At 44.9% G+C, this 17,364-nt stretch overlaps 1 protein-coding gene across 4 annotated transcripts in view; it reads left to right on the forward strand.

The window, feature by feature from the left end:
* The first annotated feature begins 1,263 nt into the window (after positions 1-1,263).
* The window catches only part of ANAPC10 (anaphase promoting complex subunit 10), a 33,347-nt gene continuing 17,246 nt past the window's right edge, over positions 1,264-17,364 (forward strand). For 2 of the 4 annotated variants that reach the window (XM_068113844.2, XM_068113845.2), the window contains exon 1: positions 1,415-1,562. In XM_068113844.2, coding sequence (XP_067969945.2) covers positions 1,539-1,562 — 24 coding nt within the window. In that variant the 5' untranslated portion in view covers positions 1,415-1,538. Of the gene's footprint in view, positions 1,563-2,055; positions 2,280-17,364 lie in introns of those variants that run through there. The other 2 variants (XM_068113843.2, XM_068113846.2) reach the window with 2 other exon arrangements.

Raw genomic sequence — 17,364 nt, forward strand, 5'->3', positions numbered from 1 at the left:
AGTGCCGAGAAGGCTCGAACGGTGCACGCGAAAAGCGGGTGAGCCAACCGAGGGGCTGGTCCAGGCCTCGGGGGAGGCTGCCGAGGTTCCTCGCGGGCCTCCCGAGGTTGCAGGGTCGGAGAAGTAGTTGCGGTTGTAGTTGTAGGTGCGCGAGGGTGACGAAGCGGCCGTTCCGCCAACGTCAGTGCGCGCGAAGGTGACGAAGCAGCCGTGCCTTTGGAGGGTCTTGGAATAGCTTCGCCCCTCCGGTCGTAGAGGAGGAGCCGAGCGCGGTGCGCGAACCTCATAGTCATGGCCGTCGTCGTTTCCGAAACTCCGGCATTTCGAAACCGCGTTCGAAACTGCGCCCGAAGCCGTGCGGGAGAAGCCGGCGTCACCAGCTTAGGTGGCTTCCCTGGCTAGGGCGCGCTTGCCGTGTTCGTTCGCAGCCCCCGCATCCGTGCGGGGGCAGTCGGGGTTGCGTGTTCAAATTCGGGGTCACCAGTGAAGGTGCACGGGCTCCAGCATGATACGGACAAAATGATGTCAAGGCACAAACTCGTCCGAGAAGATATTTATTCGTAAAACCAACTCGGGAACACTGAAAAGCCCGTTTATCGGGCTGCATTATAAAGCACAACCAGAAACCGAAACCGAAAGCCACGCCTCTCAAGCGAGGCGTGCTTCGGTGGTCACGTGATCAACAGGTGTAGCTGATTATACCCGCACGCGCGGCACGCTTTGGTGGTCACGTGACCAGCCACTCTGGCGCCGTGGATCCCCGCCGGTGACGTCACCGGCTGGAGCAAGGAGATTCTGATGCTGGTCTTGCTTGGGGGACCCATGGATCGCTACAATATAACATATTTCAAAAAGTTACGGACGAGTTATGACTAAACTTGGTGGACGACTTGGTTAGGTGACAAGAACAAGCTGATTATGTTTTGGTTCAGGTCCGAATCCAGATCGGGCCTATCAGTATCAGTGGGACACAAAACAAACTGTCCAGCCTGGCGGAGGTTTGCGCTTTACCGAGTGCTGTTCTAGTTTCCATGTGTGTACATCCTTGTGTGTATATGTTGGCAGTCAATGCAGAGTGAAAATTTCGCTTTGTTGTCAAGATTTGTACAAGTTCCTTTTAAACATTTACAAAGGTGTATGTAAAATATTTCGAAAGATTTATAATGCTTTATATTATTTTACATAACTTACTTTCTTTCAATCGCTGTACATCGATTCTGTTTCCGTTTTAAATTATTTCTAATTGTGCATAATCGCTTAGCCATGGTGGTGTAGTTCAACGCAGTGTTTTAGACGTTCATATTTGGTTATCTTAATTTTATCGAAGAATGTAATTTATTATTAAATGTTTAAATCCACTCCATATATCTGGAAGCACTACTACCGGTACCACAGCTTCAGGAAATGTTTTGTTTTCAATGCAAGAGTGAATTGAAAGTGAGCGGGAACCGGGAAATGGTACATGAAGGCCTGCTGGACAAGAGCATGAGAGAAAGATAGATGAAAAAGGCCGAAGGAGCGGGAGGGGAGAGCGATATATGTGGTATCTGCATCCCTCCCAGGTTTGTAGGGCGTTCATTTGCTGCACTATAAAACAAATATGCATTTATGGACGGTATACTATTAAATGTGTGCGATCTCACGTTTGAAACTGTCTATACGTCCCGCTTTGTTTTTGCTGCCGAAGTCCAAATGACGCTGCAATTCGTGGTTCGGTCCTGATTAATCGATATTCAGTTAGACTGACGTGGGAATGGAATAGATTCGGCTTTTATCAATGCAATTATCCTCCCCGTGCATGCATGACGACATGTTGTTTTAATACACGAGTCACGAGTACACCCACTCACTTCAGGAGCGGCAGGAACTCTGGGGTACATAGATTACAGTAGATCTAGGCTCTGGTCCGTTGGTCTGTGGTGGATGCGTTAAGCATATAATTCCTCAAAGCCGTCGGTGTTCCTCCAGATTAGTATTAAACAGCAGTAGCGACTTTAAAAAGGTAATCATACGTGTTACTGTTTGTTATGTGGTTTATAATTTTTTTTAGATTTTGGTGAAGATCCGGATCTGGATCCAGATAGAACTACTAGAATTTTTTGTGATTCTTCACCATTGAGAGATAGGGGCAAAACAATATACAGCAGGATATTTCAAAAAGTTATGGATGGATTCGGACGACACTTGGTGGACAGGTTGGGTGTGTGACAGGGAATAATTCATATACAGATCTGGTCTATCAGTGCGATACAAGACGTAAACGGTTCAGCCTGGTGGAGGTATGCACTCTATTGAGCGTCGTTCTAGTTACTTCCGCCACCAAAGGTTATGTTTTCACCCCTGTTTGTTACTTGCAAAAATCAAACATTTTTCACGTATATTGTGCGTTAAAATGTTGGTCTTGTGCGTTATTCTGTCTGTCTGTATGTCAATCGCTTACAGGTCACAATTTTAAACCGATCTTTACGAAACATCACAAAATGGTAGAGTTGGTCATAATGAAGAAGCCATAATGTTGTTGAAGAAGCATATTGAAGTTTGTCAAAAATGAAGATTTTGAGGTCAAAAGGTCAACATGGGCCAAAGGTCAACAACTTTGTCAAATTTCTAAAGTCGTCATTTTTTATCTGGTTTACTTGAGATTTGATATCAAATCACTGAATTAAATTACCAATTTATTTTTGAGGTTAACATAGGCCAAAAGGTCAACAACTTATTTTAGGGATTTTGCAAGTATTGTGCGATGCAGGATATATTTTTTGTTTGTTATGACGAAAATTGAAATTTTCCGTCATATGTCGGTCTGTCTCGTTTGTTTGTTTGTTTGAGTGTGATAACTCGCAAACGCTTTAAGCTATCTTCGTCAAACTTTACCAGAGAGTTCTGGAAGACAAAAGTGAGTGTCAATGTTTTTTGACTATATATGTCAAAGGTCAAGGTCAGAGGTCAAGGTTCTCATTTGTCCAGGCAATATACCAGCCATCCTTTGAGCTAAGAAGCTGAAATTTAGGCACGATGATGAATAAGTGCTTTGGCAAAAACAATGGTTATTATTTTTGATGAATTGATTATTACTTAATTAGGTTACATAATGCTCCGTTATTACATAATTGAGCATACGGAAGCATTTTGGTCATGTATGTTGCTATGTTCATAATGGAGAACCCAAACACAATTTTTTGTTATCAAAACCATTGAAAACCATTAATCACAGTCTAATTTCAAGGGTATTTTTTTTCTTTTGCCAATCACAAAGTGTTGGAAATAGCCCAAGACTGTCGATTTTTGGTTCACGAGTTATCAAACAGAGTGACCACTATATTCGTCATGGGTGTGTGTCTGTCTGTCTGTGTGTCTGTCTGTCTGTCTGTGTGTCTGTCTGTCCACAGAATAACTACCCGATGATATCATCCGATCTTGATGAAACTTGGGTGGGAGGTTGATATCATGATCTAGTTGTGTCCTGCCTAGAGTGGGCGTATTGTGCCCATTGTGGGCGGAGCGACGCCAGAAAAAGATGTCTTTTTAGGGGGTAATCGAGGTCAAGCTACATCTTCTCCGAGGGAGTTGGTGGAATCTGACAGGGGTTTCGGTATTTGGTTAGGCCAATGTCATGTGTCTAGCCCCACGGAGCTCGATTTTTCATTTTCCCCCCAAAGTTTCGTCACAAGGTCACAAAATTTAGAAACGTCGATTTTTGATAGTTTTATTACATTGTTTGCTTCCTGATAGGGTGAAATGTCGTACATGATCTTATATTATCACATACATCATGAAATACAAGTTTTCCAACACCTTTCAGAATCCTTAACCTTTGACCTTTGAAGGTCACAAAGGTCAAAGTTTCAAAGTTGTCAGAATCTAACCGAATTTTCGGTGTTGTGTAGCTAACTAACCTCATAACTGATTATACATTATTTTCTATCTCACATGTTGTGTGTTGTGTATTTCAAGGTCAGTAACCTTTGTTTTGACATTTCCGGGCCTGTTTCAGTTATAGTCTGTCCTTTGTCATTGAATACCGCTCGCTCGTGAACCATCGTCGTCTCCTGACTTGTTCAAACTCAGTTCAATCCAAATGGCGACTTCCATAGAGAAACTGTCTTCTGAGCTTGGATTCCGATACTGATTCCTCCCTGATTAGCAACTCTGAAGGTTCTCAGGATGTTGAAATGGATAATGGATCAGTGGGAGTGTGAAGAAGCTATTGGAGACAAGATTAGTGATAGAAACACTTTCGGAGGAATGTGTGTAAAAGCATTACATCTAAATTGGGCATCAGGATATATGGATATGCTGCTCCATTGTATTCCCTGCATCACCTGTGCAGATATCATCTTTATATATTGCAGTGCAAGGTTTGCTTTCTTTGTATGTCTGCACACTGACAAAATACACACACACACACACACACACACACACACACACACACACACACACACACACACCCTTATTCTCTCTCTTTTCTTGAATGCCAATCGTACTGAATTTGAATCTTCCTTGGGTGGTAGTTTATGGGATATCGGAGTTGACGTGGTGGCATCTGAGACAATGGCTTCTCTGTTTTTGAGCTCTTCAGATGTGCAGGGCAAGGTGGCGGCGATGTTAGGCAGCACATGTAGAAAGGTGATTTGGTTGCCGGCAGACCAACACAGGTGTTCGATTCACCACTCAAATCGCCCATGTGCATAAGCTGGTAGCTCGACAGAGAAGAAGAAGAAAAAAAAGAACCGCCTCTGGAGGCCATTTCCCCCCGCAGAGCTGGGGTTGGCCTTTTTTGGGCACCGTGGGCCCCTTTTTTGAAGCAATGTTTTACGGCCGGACGCCTTTCCTGCCGCCAACCCTGTTAGTTGCCTCTTGCGACAAACAGGGAATTACCAGCAAGGGTACTCAATTTGCCGACCGAGGAAGGATGACAGGCTGAGTCAACCCACCTGGTGTTAATTCAGCGATCGACCAGGATTTGAAACCAGGATCCTAGGATCCCGAGCCAACACCCTAACCGCTAAGCCAACACCAGGCTTAGCTAGGCAGAGAAGGTGGTACAGATTTGTGCGACGGCTGTTTCTTCCGCTTAATCGTGGGGATAGCGTCCTCTCTCGATCGTGGGGAATAACCACAAGATATAGCCATCTCTGTTTCTTAACGGTTTTCTGTAAAATGTTCCGAGCACAAAATCGACCATTTTGTAGGCCCATCCACACTGGATATTTCGAACAAACCTTATCCAATTTCTGGCAGCCCTGGGATCTTTTGGCCATTGGTGCAGCATGAAACCATCTCGATTTGTATTACTGCATCCACCAAGGACGCATTGGCTAGGCATATTTGTAGAAAATGGAAAACTATTTGCCATTTGAGTTAAATTGTTTGTTGATGTTATCCATCCATAGACAATACGGAAGTGGCGGTCGCTTTCACGAGGTGACGTCGCGGATAATCTTAAGAAGAAGAACATTTCGCCTTTTAATCACAAAATTGCCCACTTTATAAATAGCAAATCGGAAAAACAACAACAAACAACAACAACATGCATTTTAAGGGCATTTTCCCTGCTAGAGCAGGGGGTTAGCCTTGCGGTCCCCATGACAATCTCCTCCATTTTGCCCTATTTTCTGCATCTCCCCTTGTTAACCCCCTTGCCCGCATTTCTTCTTCCACCATCTTTAGCCAAGTCTTTCTCAGTCTTCCCCGTCCTCTACTTCCTTCTACATTCATTTCCGTCACTCTTCTCAACCAGTCACTTTCATCCTTCCTCAACACATTACCAAACCATCTCAACCTGTTCCTCTTCACAGCATCCATCACAGGCTCGATTCCCATCATCTTTCGCAATTCATCATTTGTTTTCCTCTCTCTCAACGATACTCCGCACATCCACCGAACCATTCGCATTTCCACCCTTTCCAGCCTTCGTTGCTGCTCCACATTCATGACCCATGTCTCGCTCCCATAAATCATAACACTTCTCACAAATGCAGCATACACCTTTCCCTTCAGTTTCAACGACATTCCCTTCCTCATCAGCACGCCACTCAGTTCCCGAAACTTCTTCCATGCACATCTCACTCCAGCAACCGTTGCCGTGTCTGATCCACCTTCTCCATTCAGCATGTCTCCGAGGTAGCAAAATGTTTTCACACCTTCCAGCTTCACGCCGTCTCCAAGATCCAACTCAACATTTCCTCCATCTGCAGCTCCCTCTGTGCACACCTTACATTTGAATGTCGCTGCCACACTGGTTAATGACCCTCTCAGACCACTACATTTTTGATGAACCCACTCAGCGCACATTGTACATTGAATAGAGTTCACTCCGACACCCTTCCTGCACACAGCACATGGCCACTTCCCAGTTCTTTCCACCTCACCACATGCTTTACCACTTGCCATCACCTTCGTCTTTCCTATATTCACCTTCAGACCTTTTGTCTCCATACATTCCTTCCACTTGTTCATCTTTTCCTTCAGTCCATCCATACTTTCCGCAATCAACACCAGATCATCTGCTTACAACAACTCCCACCGGAAACCCTCCTTTACGTTCTGAGCCAGCACCTCCATCACAGCTACAAATAGTCGTGGACTTAGTACCGACCCCTGATGCACTCCCACCTTCACCTCAAACTCACCACTGTTCCCGTCCTTCGTCCTTACAGCTGTGCGTGCTCTTTTGTACATTGCCATCACTACTCTGATCAACCATTCCTCCACTTCTAACTTCCTCAAGGCCCATGTCAATACTTCACGTGGAACCCTATCGAATGCTTTCTCCAAATCAACAAACCCAAGAAACAACTTCTTCCTCTTCTCCATGTACTTCTCCTGCAACTGCCTCACAATAAAGAGCACGTCTGTCGTTCCTCTTCCTGGCATAAATCCAAACTGCATTTCGTCGATCTTCACCTTCCTTATCCTCCTCTCCAACACCCTTTCCAATACCTTCATTCCATGCTCCAATAACTTTATCGCTCGGTACGAGCCACACTCCAGAGGGTCACATTTCCCCTTGTATAGAGGGACGAGGGTACTCAGTTCCCAATCCACCGGAATGCGGCCTTCTTTCACCACCAGATTACAGATCTCTGTCATTCTCTTCACACCCCAACTTCCTGCTGCCTTCAACATATCTCCCACAACTCCCGTCGGCCCTCCCGCTTTTCTACTCTTCATTGCTTTTATCGCTTCCTCTACTTCCTCCTCAGTTATCTTCTCTGCCGGTCCTAAAACTGGGCTACTCTCTATGTTGCCATCCCATTCATTCTCTGTATTCAACAGCATTTCCATATATCTTTTCCATCTTCCTTTAATTCCATCTGGGTCCACAACGATTTGTCCCACTTCATCCTTCAAGCAACTCACCCCCATCACATCACACCTCTCTTTCGCTATCTGCTTTACAATCCTGAATACCGCTCTCTGGCCCTCTTCCGAATCCAAGCGTTCTCCAAACATTTTCCTACATGCCTCCTGCGCCTTTGCTACCTGTTTCTTTGCAGCCTTCTTGGCTGCCTTATATCTTTCATGCTCTGCTTTTTCTGCTCCCGTACCCTTCGCCTTCTGCCAGTCCTTGAACTTCTTCCTCTTCTCGTCAATCCTCTTTCCAACTTCATCATCCCACCACCATGTTTCCGAGTGCCTCGGTGGTCCTTTTGTCCATCCACATACCTCGCCAACGGCTCCCAACAGACTATCTTTCATTGACATTCAACCACGTTCAAGCTCAACCACATCATCCTCTACCCTACTCAACCTCTCTTTTAATGCCTCCCTTACTGTCACCTCTTTCAACCTCCACACCTTCATTCTCGGTTGGTACTTCACCCGCCGAGCTCTTCTCGCACCTTTCACCCTTATGTCGCAGACAACCAAGTGGTGCTGTGAAGCAGCCTCCTCCCCCGGGATCACCTTTGTGTCCCGGAGGTGCCCCCTATCTCGCCTACACACCATCAGGTAGTCAACGGTTGTCGCCGACCCACCTGATGTAACAAGCTTATTATCCCCTTTCTGGAACTGAGTGTTACAAATCAACAAAGCAGCTCCATCAGCAAACTCCAAAATCCTTTCACCTTCTCCATTTCTCACACCATATCCGTAACCCCCATGAACTCCCTCAAAACCGTCCATACTCCTTCCCACATGTCCATTTAGGTCTTCTCCTACCACAACAACTTCCTCATCTTTCACGTTTTCCATCAGCTTCTCTATCGCACACCAGAACTTGTCCTTCTCTTCATCGCTCCGACCAACCTGCAGAGCATATCCCGAGATGACGTTCACCAAGAGCTTTCCAATCATCATTTTCACCATCATCAACCTATCACTAACTCTAGTCACACTCACCACACTGTCTACAAACTCCTCAGAAAACAGGACACCAACACCATTCACGCTCTCCGGGCACCCTTGCCACACAAACTTGTATTTCTGTCCCTGCCGAACCTTCACCATTCTCACACCACTTCCCTTCCATCTCGTCTCTTGCACACAACATATGTCCACTCTTCTTCTGACCAATACTTTTTTTTTTTTTTTTTTGGTATACAGAGTCGAGGCTCGTGAAAGAGCTAACATTTATCAAACAAACAAATCAAACAAACAAGCAAACAAAGTATATAAAAAGGGGAGCGGTCGACAAGATGGGGAGAGAAGGGGAGGAAGCACACAAACACAACATTTGAGAGCAGGGACATCGTGAGATGTGTGGGAGGGAGAGGGCCTGGGGGGAGGCAGGATAGGTATAAAACGCAAGGACACCAAGGACTTCCAGGAAAGTAGACAAAAGTCACCTCAAAAAAGTGGATTTGGGGTGAAATTAGCAGGGGTAGAAAAGATCAAGGTTTTGGATTGGGGAAGATAAGAAATGGTGGTGAACAGCCGTTTTAAAGACCTGGAGGGAGGAGTGGGATTGAAGAGAGTGAGGGAGTTTGTTCCAGAGGCGGGAGAAAAGAGGAATGAAGGAGTGAAGGTGAGCAGAGAGTCTTGATTTTGGCAGTTTAACCATAAGAGGGTTGCAGGCAGATCTTGTGCGACCTGTAGGAATATTTGGGGGACAGAGCCCAGAGAGAGCTGGGGGAGCAAGGCCGGAGAGGAGTCGGTAGAAGACGGAAAGACCACCAACCTGCCTGCGGTGAGTAAGTGAAAGGCCCTCGGAGATAGCGTCATCGCGGGAGATTCCAATGATTCTGAACGCTTTGGTTTCAACAGCGTGAAGACGAGCTAGGTGTGAGGCAGGAGCACCAGCCCAGAGGGGAGAGCAGTATTCCATTGAGCTGCAGATGAAAGCCTTGTTTGTGGTGAGGAGCTCAGGTGTGCCAAGGAAGGACTTCGCACGACGGAGGATGCCCAGTCGGCGACTGGCTTTGGAGGCCAGCTTGGAAATGTGGTTTTCCCAGGAAAGATCATGGCAGATCATGAGACCCAAAAGCTTGAGTGACAGAACTTCTTGGAGAGGATTATTCAGAAAGTAGATGGGAGGGTTGTCCAGTCGGTCTCTTCGGAGAGACATCGTAAGAGTGTGAGATTTGTCAGGATTGAAAGACATGTTCCACTTGTTTGCCCAGCCTGTGATTTTGTCCAGGTCAGCAGAGAGTGAGGAGGCTGCAGACTGCCGATCTGAGGGATGAGGAATGGAGCGGCAGAGAGTGGAGTCATCAGCAAAGAGATAGAGAGGATTTTCAAGAGAGTCAGATAGATCATTGATGAAGACCAGAAAAAGCACAGGGCCCAGAACACTGCCTTGGGGAACTCCAGCCTGAACAGGAAGAGGAGATGAGAGAAACCCATTCAGGGCCACACGTTGACTACGACGAGAGAGGACGTCCGCCAGCCATGCGTGGAGATTTCCATGGATACCAAAGGAGGAGAGTTTGGTGAGCAGAGCGGGTGCCAGACCGTATCGAAGGCACGTAATATGTCAAGGGAGACAGCTCTAATTTCCTGTTTGGCATTGAGGACCTCCATCCATTGTTGAGACAGCAGAAGCAGCATGTCCAGAGTAGAGTGACCTGGTCTGAAACCAAATTGATGATCAGAGATCAAGCCATTGGAGAAGAGGAAAGATTTCATATCCGAAGCAATGATGGATTCCATGACTTTGCTGATAATTGGGAGAAGGCTGATTGGTCTGTAGTTGCTAGGATCTGTTTTTGCACCTTTTTTGTGCAAAGCGGTGATGTTGGCTGATTTCCAAGCAGATCGCAGTTGACCTTGAGCAAAAGAGAGGATGAAGAGAACAGAGAGAGGGAGTGAAAGAGCGGAAGAACAGGATTTTGGGACCCGTGGGCTGATGCCGTCAGGTCCAGTTGCAGAATCAGAGTCGAGGGTTGACAGAAACCTTTCCACCTTGTCAGGAGGAAAGAACACGGAGTCCAGGAGCAGCTGGGTATGACTGGGTACGGTGGGTACAGAGAGGGATGGGTTTGGGACACAAGATTTGGAGGCAAACACAGAGTTGAGGCATTCAGCTTTTTCACGTGCGGAGTCAGCTGTGTAGCCATTTGAGGTAAGGGAGGAGATGGAGGGGGAACAAACACCAGAAACAGATTTGACTAGGCGCCACCAGGATTTGGAAGAGGGAGACAGATAAGAGAGTTCGGTCTTGAGAACGGAGAGATATTGTTTCCTGGCTCTCCTGAGGGTGGACACACACTTGTTTCGGGCTTTGTGAAAGGAAATGAGATTTCCTTCCATTGGATTTGCTTTCCAGGAGACAAAGGCAAGTTGTTTCTGGGCAACAGCCTCACCACAAGATTCCGTGTACCATGGACGGGAGGAAGGGTATGACAACTGAAGACGAGATGCGATAAATCTGTGCATGAGAGAGAGCAATTTACTTCGGAAGAATTCCCAGGATGAGTTGATGTCAGAGGTGGTAGAGATAGGAGACCAGTCCAGATGATTGATGGCTGCTTGAAGACCGTGCCAGTTGGCCTGAGTGAAATGCCAGACTCGCGACGCTGAGTAGGCTCCCTGAGAATGGTCAGAGAGATGTCCACTTTAACAAGCACATGATCAGATGAGCCGATTGGAGCAGAATAAGAGCAGCAGACATTTTCAGGGAAGTTAGTCATAACCAAGTCCAGAAGAGAAGATGCTCCGTTGACTGAGATCCGGGTCGGGAAATTGACAGATTGTGTCAGTCCCAGTGAGTCGCAGAAGTCCTTTGCTGAAGAGCCATGGCTGGTGAGAGAGGTACCCACACCCAGCCAACTGGCATGGTGACAATTGAAATCACCACATATGAGGAAGAGAGAGTTGGGATGAGTCGACAGAAGTTGGTCCATATTACCAGACAGCGAGATGTAGATGGAGTCATCACTGTTTGGTGGACGGTACAACACACATATGAGCAAGAGGTGGGAGCGAAGGGGAAGCCGTAGCCAGAGGTATTCCTGGGGGTGAGGTGGAGAGAGGGCAGTGCAGGGCGAGTGAGGAAGAGTTTTTGATAAAGATAGCAACCCCACCTCCAGGACGAGGCTCAGGTCTATCATACCGGAGGAGGGAGTAACCCGGGAGAGATACTAAGGAATCGGAGACATCATGAAGGAGGAAAGTTTCTGTTAAGCAGATCACGTCTGGTTTGACAGAAGCAACCTGTGTGGAGAGATCAGTTGAGTTTGAACGAAGGCCCCGGATGTTTGAGGTCCATACCGTTAATGAAGAGGAAGGGGGAGCATCGGATACAGAACAGGGGGGAGGAGGGGTAGGGTAAGATGTGGAAGAGGTGAAAGAGGTAGGGAGAGCTGTTGAAGGTGTGTCAGAGATTTCAGAATAGCTCGGAGAAAGGGAAGGATGGGGCGGACAAAAGGTTTGATGGTGATTGGGTGAGGCACAATGAAGTGTTATTTGAGGAGGGGTAAGAGCGAGGCAGAAGATTGGGGGAGATGGAGGTGAGAGTTGGAAGGGGGAAGAAGCGGGGAGGACGCTTTGAGGAGGGAAATTGAGAAGAAATGAGGGTGGGGAGATTTGAAGGGGAGGGGCGAGGGGGGAGTTTCGGAGGGAAGGGACAAGGGGAGGGATTTGAAAGGGATGGGATATGGGGGAGATTTGGAGGGGAGGGGTGAGGGGGGGGAGTCTCAGAGGGGAGGGGCGAGGAGGAGTCTTGGAGGGGAGGGGTGCGGGTGGAGTTTAGGAGAGAAGGGGCAAGGGGGGAGATTTGAAAGGGATGGGTAATGGGGAGGATTAGGAGGGGAGTGGCAAGGGGGAAGATTTGGAGGGGAGGGGTGATGGGGAAGATTTGGATGGGAGGGGTTATGGGGAAGATTTGGAGGGGAGGGGTGAGATTGGATTTTAGAAAGTGTACAATTAATGGGAAACGAACATTTATTGCAAAATGAGTTTCTTGTGATCTTCGAGTCAAAAATACGTTTAAGGACGCTGGAGGGAGGATGGAGTGCAGGAGAGTTTAAGGAATGTAGAAAAGAGGCACTGAAAGAGATGGAATTTTTTTGGGGGATGAATAGATTTGGTGAGCAAGTCGAAAGCAGCCTTTTAAAGAAGAAGAAGAAAAAGGTGTTATGATATACGACGGAATACAGAACTTGAGGGGAAAGTGTAAACATTTTAAGGTTAATAACAGTGAAAACTATCTGGGGAAATGGGGGAGAAACACGTGGTCAAAGAACGAACGAACGAATAAGAACGAATAAACGAATGAGAACAAAGAATAAGAACAGAGAAGGAAATGTTTTTTTGTTTTTTTTCTTTTTTTTTTGAGTTGATTTTAAACAAGGAAGTAGGCTACGGGGTGAAAAGACTGGGAAAAGCAGAGAACGAAAGTTATTGGAGCACAAACGACGGACCGCTGAGAGGAAAACAAAGCCTCAAGGTTGGACACTGTACAAGGCCTCAAAAGACACAACACGAATTAACACGATTTTCTATACAGGTATGAAAGATTTGCACTGAAAATCTTCCTCGGGACACACGATACGTACAACACCATAAAATAAATACAGTTATAACGAAAATACAAATGGGAACAATTACTTAACTTTGATTTCGATGGAGAGCGTAGACAGCTGCGAATAAACGAAACCTCGCCGGCAAGACCGGAAGCGGAGGTCAACTTCCACCACTTCTCCTGATCTCCCCGTCATTGTCCCTACATTCCATGTCCCAAACCTCAGAAACCAATCTCCACTTCGGGCTGTAATCTGCCCATATGTAGTTGTAATTGTCATGGTTCTCTTTTTGAGGCAATGTTTTTATGGCCGGATGCCCTTCCTGACGCCAACCCTCTTTGTCGCCTCTTACGACACGCAGGGATACGGTGTACCTATTCTAACCAGGGTACACACCGGGAGACCCCAAAATCCTAAATCGGAAAAAGACACCATATCTATTTTGTGGGGTATCAAGGGACAGATTAGCGTCGACGTGGTCTGAGCATTTGTGTTCCCCTTTAAGTATTTTGATGGGTCATACTAAACACCACCCGGAGACACATTTTTAGCAAATGGACACTTTTTATGCCTCCATCGATGAAGTCACCGGAGGCATTATGTTTTCACGATGGCCGTCGTGAAAGGTTTTCGTTACCGCGATAACTCGAGAACGGTTGAAGGGATCTTGGTCAAACTTGGTGCAGGTATGGGTAATGAGGTTCAGATGAACTGATTAGATTTTGGGGTCACAAGGTGAAAGGCCAAAGGTCAGAGGTCATGTTAGGTAAAAATCCTGTTACGCAATAACTTGTGAACCAGTTATGGGATTCTGACCAAATTTGGTACACTTATGTAGAATGTTGCAACGATGAACTGATTAGATTTTGGGGTCAAAGGTCAAATGTCAAAGGCCAAAGTCTGTAATATGTCTATAACTTAAGTTCGGCTGATGTGATCTCATTCAAACTTGGTACAGATATGTGTAAGGATGTAAAGATGAACTGATTAGATTTTGGGGGCAAAGGTAAAGGGTCAAAGTCTGTGATAGGTCTATAACTTGAGAATGGCCGAAGTGATCTAATTCAAACTTGGTACAGGTATGTATAATGATGTAAAGATTAACTGATTAGATTTTGGGGTCACAAGGTCAAAGGCCAAAGGTCAGAGGTCATGTCAGGTAAAAATGTGATAACTTGTGAACAGCTGAAGAGATTTAAATTAAAACCTGGTACAAGTATGTGTAATGATGTAAACATGAACTGATTATATTTTAGCTTTAAGAGGTCAAAGGCCATATTCGGTAAAAATCCTGTTACCGTGATAACTTGTGAACCAGTGATGGGATGTTGCGCAAACATGGTATAAGTATATATTATGATGCAAAGATGAATTGATTATATTTTCGCATGAAAGGTAAGGAGTGAGGTGATTTTGTGGTTTTGGTGAGGTCAGACGTCGTGTCAGGTAAAAATGTGATACTTGAGAACAGCTAAATAGATTTAAATCAAACCTGGTATAAGTATGTATAATGATGTAGTAATGTGGGTGGAGTCATGTCGGTCGACGTCGTGACATGCAAGTGTCGTTCTAGTTATTCTTCATTTGATTTGATTGTTGTCCTATTGGATGAAAAAGCACAGAGTAAAGTAACATAACTGACCTTGCTGATTGCGCTGCTTGCTGAACTGTCCTTGCCAACCCTTAAAGTCGTTTAGGCCCCTGAAATCCACAAGACTTTTAAGACCCCGAAGGTCCTGCTATCTGTTTTGAGAGACCTCATATTCCTGGTGACAATAATGTCGTCTTGTTCAACAAATCTGATTTTTCAAAAATAATTTAAAGAAAAAAGAAAAAAACGTTTTCTTTTGTTCATTGCTGACCCCTAAGACCGTTTAGACCCCGAAGATCCAATAGACTTTGAAGACTCCGAATATCTAACTATCTAATTTGAGAGACCTCATATTCCTGGTGACAATACAGCCATCTTGTTAAACAAATGAGATTTTTCAAATATATACTGTATATATATATATATATATTTTTCAAAAACAAAACCTGTTTCTTGGGCATCTTACTTGTATGAGTTGTATGAGGGCATCTTACTACTTGTATGAGTCAAAGTAGTAAAGCTGCACCAACATTTACAAAGGATAGATGTAAGTGTAAACACTACAATGGAGTTTACATCTTACTATCTATGAATTCAAACCTCCTCTACTTGAATCAGAACTTAATGTTCAAATTCTTCATCAATTTCTTTAATTGTCTGATTTAAAGTGTAAAATTTAAGTCTTTTTTTGCATTTTTGAATTTAAATTGTCTGTGAGGAAGTGGCACTGCACTTTACAGTAGTGTATTTCCGTTTTGTACTACTTGTGAAAGAGGAGCAGAGATCCTTCTGGTGGATGCCATGGCTTTTGTGGACATTTTCCTCAAAGTTTTTAATCAGATTGAGAAGACTAAGGAATTGTATTGGAGTCTATCAATACGGCAAGAAATGAGATGCGGGGTTTCTTGAATACTGAACAGTTTATTCTCCGTTAGCATACGATCCCACGTGAAGAGGTTTGCCAAAGTGAGTTGTGTTGCTCCCGTTCCAGTACGTATTGGTGCCTGTGGTTAATAATCAATTGGGGCATTTTGTGTTGGCAATCCATGACAAGATGCCCTGTTAAATATCCATCTGTGGTTTGTGAATTAAAATTACAAATTCAATATCCTCTCTGGGACAAACAAGATTAGAGGTTACTAAGACTGAGAGCAAAGCCTTTCATGACTTGCCTTGTACCAGGCAGAAAACTTGGCATTATAAATTCGTCACCAAACATAATGATTCTCGATGAGTCCTGTCTCAAACATTGCTCTTTATGTGCCACAATTAATTGTGCCCATCATACTCACAATCGAGCAATGATGAAACGAATCTGGTGCAACACACAAAGTGAAACTGACATGAAATCATCACCAGTATCTCGGAAATGGTGAATGTGATTTTTACATGAAAGAGGAAAAACAAATTTTGTCGTCATACAAATCTACAGTGATCATTGCACGAGTCGATCACAAGAGGGCAGTCTATAACTACAACAGTGGTAGATTCTCTAACACCATTATTTAGTGTTTTATAACTGTATTTTTGTCGCATAACAGTATTGTTTATTTATATTAGTTTATATCTATAGTCTATTTGTATGGTGTGTCTCTCCATGTGTCCATGCATGCGTCCGTGTGTGCGAGTTCCAGACCCCACTACTATACCTTTGAACCTCTTGACACCCCAAATATCTAAGACCGTTTAGAATGTTAAGACCCCTTAAGACCACCAAGACCCTTTAAGACCCCTCAGGTCCTTTATAACCCAAATCACTTTTATATCCCTAAGACCTTATCGACCTTTAAGACCCCCTAAGACCATTTAGACCCTTTATAATCCCAAGACTTTATATTACAATGAGCCACCTTTCAATTTTTTTTCCATGGAGCGATTTTGGGGATATAGAGGTGCAAAGCTTTCCGTTTTTTTTCCAAGATGGCACCCGTAACACGTGACATACGTCATCATAATTATCATTTAAAAAGTCTACGAGAGAAGGATCTTCTATGGTGAAAATGTCATGTCAATCGGTTCAACAGTTACAGAGAAAACGAATTTTAAAGTAAACAAGTCAGGAGACAAGTCACGATGGTTCACGAGCGAGCGGTATTCAATGACAAAGGACGGACTATAACCGAAACAGGCCCGGACTGGGGGGTCGGGGGCCCATGTGGCAGGTGTCGGCCCCCGACATGTGGTGTACATGCCTATTTACAAAGGGCCCCAATGCGCTGCGTGCGCAGGCCTTTAAGAGCCAGCTGTACGTAATTGTGTGTGGTGCTGGCCTGGAAATGTCAAAACGAAGGTTACTGACATTGAAATGAGATAGAAAATGATGCATAAATCAGTTATGAGGTTAGTTAGCTACACAATGCCGAAAATTTGGTTCGATTCCAACAACTTTGTAAATTTGACTTTGTGACCATCAAAGGTCAAAGGTCGAAGATTCTGAAATTTGTTGGAAAACTTGTATTTCATGATGGATGTGATAATATAAGATCATGTACGACATTTCACCCTATCAGGAAGCGAACAATGTAATAAAACCATTAAAAATCCACTTTTCTAAATTTTGTGACCTTGTGACCTTGACCTTGGGGCGAAAATGAAAAATCGAGCTCCGTGGAGCTAGACACATGACATTGGCCTAACCAAATACCGAAACCCCTGTCAGATTCCACCAACTCCCTCGGAGAAGATGTAGCTTGAACTCGATTAGCCCCTAAAAAGACATCTTTTTCGGGCGTTGCTCCGCCCACAATGGGCGCAATACGCCCACTCTAGGCCGGACACAATTAGATCATCATATCAACCTCCCACCCAAGTTTCATCAAGATCGGATGATATCATCGGGTAGTTATGCTGCGGACAGACAGACAGACA

Source organism: Myxine glutinosa, chromosome 4, assembly GCF_964187855.1.
Source record: "Myxine glutinosa chromosome 4, kmMyxGlut1.1, whole genome shotgun sequence".
Lineage (NCBI taxonomy): Eukaryota > Metazoa > Chordata > Myxini > Myxiniformes > Myxinidae > Myxine > Myxine glutinosa.